This window comes from Neltuma alba, unplaced genomic scaffold, assembly GCF_004799145.2.
Source record: "Neltuma alba isolate B1F8T4 unplaced genomic scaffold, ASM479914v2 tig00013812_pilon, whole genome shotgun sequence".
NCBI classification, from domain to species: Eukaryota; Viridiplantae; Streptophyta; class Magnoliopsida; order Fabales; family Fabaceae; genus Neltuma; species Neltuma alba.
The window spans coordinates 31,105-34,996 of record NW_021637924.1 but is presented as its reverse complement, the minus strand read 5'-3'; the positions used below and the strand labels follow the sequence as shown (position 1 = coordinate 34,996).

At 34.9% G+C, this 3,892-nt stretch overlaps 1 protein-coding gene across 2 annotated transcripts; it reads right to left on the bottom strand.

The window, feature by feature from the left end:
• Positions 1–643: 643 nt before the first annotated feature.
• LOC114739232 (putative 4-hydroxy-4-methyl-2-oxoglutarate aldolase 2) lies at positions 644–3,110 on the bottom strand. 2 transcript variants are annotated; one of them, XM_028927278.1, is made up of 2 exons: positions 3,021–3,110; positions 644–1,965 (listed from the first exon to the last, which is right to left on the bottom strand). In XM_028927278.1, the coding sequence occupies exon 2, from the start codon at positions 1,940–1,942 to the stop codon at positions 1,442–1,444; it is 501 nt and encodes a 166-aa protein (XP_028783111.1). In that variant the 5' UTR covers positions 1,943–1,965; positions 3,021–3,110; the 3' UTR covers positions 644–1,441. The 2 variants fall into 2 exon arrangements, with proteins under 2 accessions (XP_028783111.1, XP_028783110.1); XM_028927277.1 differs by lacking the exon at positions 3,021–3,110 and adding an exon at positions 2,171–2,408.
• Positions 3,111–3,892: the final 782 nt, after the last annotated feature.

Sequence of the window (3,892 nt, the reverse complement as noted above, 5' to 3'; positions counted from 1 at the left end):
AACATTATAGAGACAAAAAATTTCTAGTGCTTAGTGCTCCCCAATATACACTTCCAGAGTATTTTAACATCTTATCCAAATATTAAACAAACAATTATTTATTTAGTATACTATATTTAGAAGAATTTAAAGGCGGCTATTTATTTATAACATTTAATTAGTATGAATTTTATTATACTCAACATATGTTGATAGAATATACATCATAAATTATTTATTGTAAGTTTTTTGAGTGAAAATATGAATGTGATAAAATAATCTTTTCATATTCTGAATGAAAATACTATTGCACTGTAATAATAATGTAATAATAAATATTACATATATAAATTACTTTAATATCCATAAAGCCCCCTGTCCGTATCCAAGACTTTGATATCATGTGCAATAAAACGTGCACAAGACTTCTGATAGTTTGACTTTAAGACCAACGTATTTTTCTTATTTAAATTTGGTGTCATTATATTAGGGCTTTCGAACTATCACAGGACAGAACTTTTTTTTTTTTTTTACCTGACAGGGCAGAACAATTTGAAATGCTATAAAGTATGCATAAAAATAAAGACATACTATAAACTATAGAAGCATGAATCAGACGTGTCGACATCAAAAAGAAAATGACCGAAGTACAAATTGGGTCTAACATTGAAAATGGCATTCATTCACTATTTCAGTCAGGAAGAAAATAACAATATGACAACAACCTCGCAGCAACTATTTCAAGGCTGGCTACCATAACAGTTAAACTTGTTGGGATTTAATTGATATCATATTTCAAGGCGGGAAGCCTCATCTGCTAGCTAGCCAACATTTGAAAGATGCTCTCAAGGGCGGCCAACCAAGACTTCATGCTGTTTATTTTAGCAATTGTATATTACCAACAGTATTTTATTTTGACAAACTATTTTGCAAATACTTATACTTTTCCTTGATTTTTAATTTGGTACCCATGTTATATTCTCTCTTTATTAAATCCTTTAACTTTGCTCTTTTAGTACCATTAGTCTTTATACAGAGGCTAACGGTGCTAGTAAAGCAAAGTTACAAAACTAACAGTGTTAACAAAGTAAAACTAAAGGATCTAATTGGGGGGGGGGGGACGACATAGGTAAAAAATCAAAGGAAAGTACAAGTACCTACAAAATAGTTTCCCTACTTATTTTTGGGTCATTTTAACAAATCGATTCTAGTTGGCACAGGATGGATCTCAGAATCCATGGAACCAAACAAAGCGAGTATAAATTTATAGGCAGGTTCTGATAACACCAATCAAAACCATAGATAGATCTCAATGGCAGAGCACGGGGAAATACATCAAAATCTACTGTAGCCAGTGGAAGAGCTTACTTTTTCAAGGGAACCGGGTAAACACAAGCAAAGAAAGTACAGCAGAATAAGCAGCAGCCCCCAGCCGTGCTTGAAGCATAATTATTGATTGGAATCAGACTGATAACTCAGTCCGGCAGATGAGAATCCCGTCGGTATCTGCATAAAGCCATTCGCCATCACAGATCCTGGTCCCAGCAATATTAATAGGAACATGCTTTTCCCCCATGCCTTTCTTGTTGGCTTTCATGGGATGCGAAGCAAGAGCTCGCACCCCGATATCACAACCATTAATCTCATCCACATCTCTTATGCATCCATTCACAACTATACCTGCCCAACCGTTGTTTTGTGCTTGTACTACAGGGTTGCCACCCAATATTGCACACCTCAAACTACCACCCCCATCCACAACAAGAACTCTACCATTACCTTTTTCTTCAAGAAACTCACGAACCAACACGTTGTCTTCAAATACCTTCAGGGTAACTATGGGTCCAGAAAACACTTGTCGACGACCATAAATCTGAAATCCTGGCTGAAGGGCCCGAAGTTCCCCGCTTAAAATTAACTGAGGATTTGCATCACATACTTCCGCAGTTGTCACCAAGGCCATTTAGTCCCTTGTACTATTATAACCTGTGCATATATAACAAAAAACAACAGCATGTTTATGCTTGATTTGGGGGCATGTGTCTATGCTCTATAGGCATGTGATAATAGCTTTCAAATGATATGCGCCCAACAAAGGTCAGAGTGGTGCGGGTATTTCTTTATTATAGGACGCGATTATAAAAGTACACTGGGGAATTCCAAAAGGAAAAGATAATTAAATTACACTTACACTGAAAATACTTCTAGAAATTACTTTACAAAGTGATCTCTCCGCCAAAATGTCACAGGAAGTGGAAAATTGAAGCAGAAATGTGAGGAATTCAAGCTTCAACAATCACAAAATGAAGTAATGCTTCAAAATTATGCCTTTTGAAGGAACATAGTTTACAGCAAATACTAAGACAGACAATTCATCCAAATAACTAAAATAAACACAAGACAAGCCAATATTACTGATTTCATATGTAGAGTTTCTGAAGCCCAAATGAATAAGAAGTCATTAGTAACTGTCACAGGATGAGGGAAAATGCAGACAACTTAGCTATCCTAAAATAAAACATAACAGAATGCCCAAAAATCATTTCCATAATTTGAAATCAAACTCCACAGGCCATTCCCTTGCTCACCGATCAAGCCCTCATTTTACTTCCCTCTCACTCACCGCCAGATTACTTAAACAACGATCTGCACTTTCCAGCCAAGCGCAAATTAGATAACTAAGACGATAAAGAGGAAGGATCGAAAACATTCACGGAGATGTGATCTGCGTAAGGAGATGAGGCAGGGCCTTAATTGGACTAGAAAGATTTCTCCAACCAAAAGATCAAAATTATCGCAAAAGGATGGATTAATAATCATTGGAGCCGGATTTTGGCAGTAATAATCTGGCACTGAAAGAAAAAGCATCGTAATAAAATAGAACGGCAAAAATGGAAAACCAGAAAGCGAAACAGAGGAAAATAGCAGAAACCTAGAGATTACCCGGAGAATAAGCAAAAGGGGCAAAATAGAAAAGTGCTTGGATCAATATTCGAAATCACGAGATGGAATACTTGAGGAGAAAGAGAGGCTGGACTTACCAGATGGGAGAACAGGAAGGATAGATCTGAAGCAGGACTTCAACTGTGAAAGACGGAACATGAGGGCGGAGGAGATTATAGCTGTGCTTGTTAAATAGTGTCTTTTTGTTTTTGTTTTCTCTTTCCTAACGGAGAGTTTAGAAACACAATGAGCAGTTTGAAAAAAAAAAAAATGAAAGTTGATATAAATTTCTTTTTACATACTTATTAGGAAAAATTTCAGATAAAGTCATTTGAATATACATAATTTCAGATTGGGTCTTGGAATTGTCTAAATGACAGAAAGGGTCAATGACCCAATCTGTCATTTCTAAAATTAAGACCAATTGATAATTTTGTCCTTACTTGTATTCATTCACTACAATAGTTTAAGGAATTACTATAAGGGTTTAGGTATTACCTAGATTTATGTAGAGAATAACTATTTATTTTTTTGTAGTCAGGAATGCCCCATAAGAAGGTGCCTTGTTATTAACTGCAACTAATCATGTAATCACTAGAACAGTATAAGCATTACCTAGATTTGTTTAGAGAATAACTACTCACTTTTACTTTCATTTGTATTCATTCACTACAATAATTTAAGGAATCACTATAAGGGTTTAGACGTTACCTAGATTCATATATAGAATAACTATTCATTTTTTCGTAATCAGGAATGCCCCATGAGAAGATGATTTGTTATTAACTACAACTAATCATATAATCACTAGAACAGTATAAGCGTTACTTAAATTTGTTTAGAAAATAACTACTCACTTTTGCTTAATCAGGACAAAATGGTCAATTGCTCTTAATTTTAGAAATGACAGATTGTATCATTAACCCTTTTTATCATTTACATAATTCCAGGACCCAATCTGAAATTATAT

What these genes read in the sequence shown, in the direction of transcription:
- LOC114739232 (XM_028927278.1), bottom strand. Translation starts at nt 1,942, where the DNA reads ATGGCCTTGGTGACAACTGCGGAAGTATGTGATGCAAATCCTCAGTTA.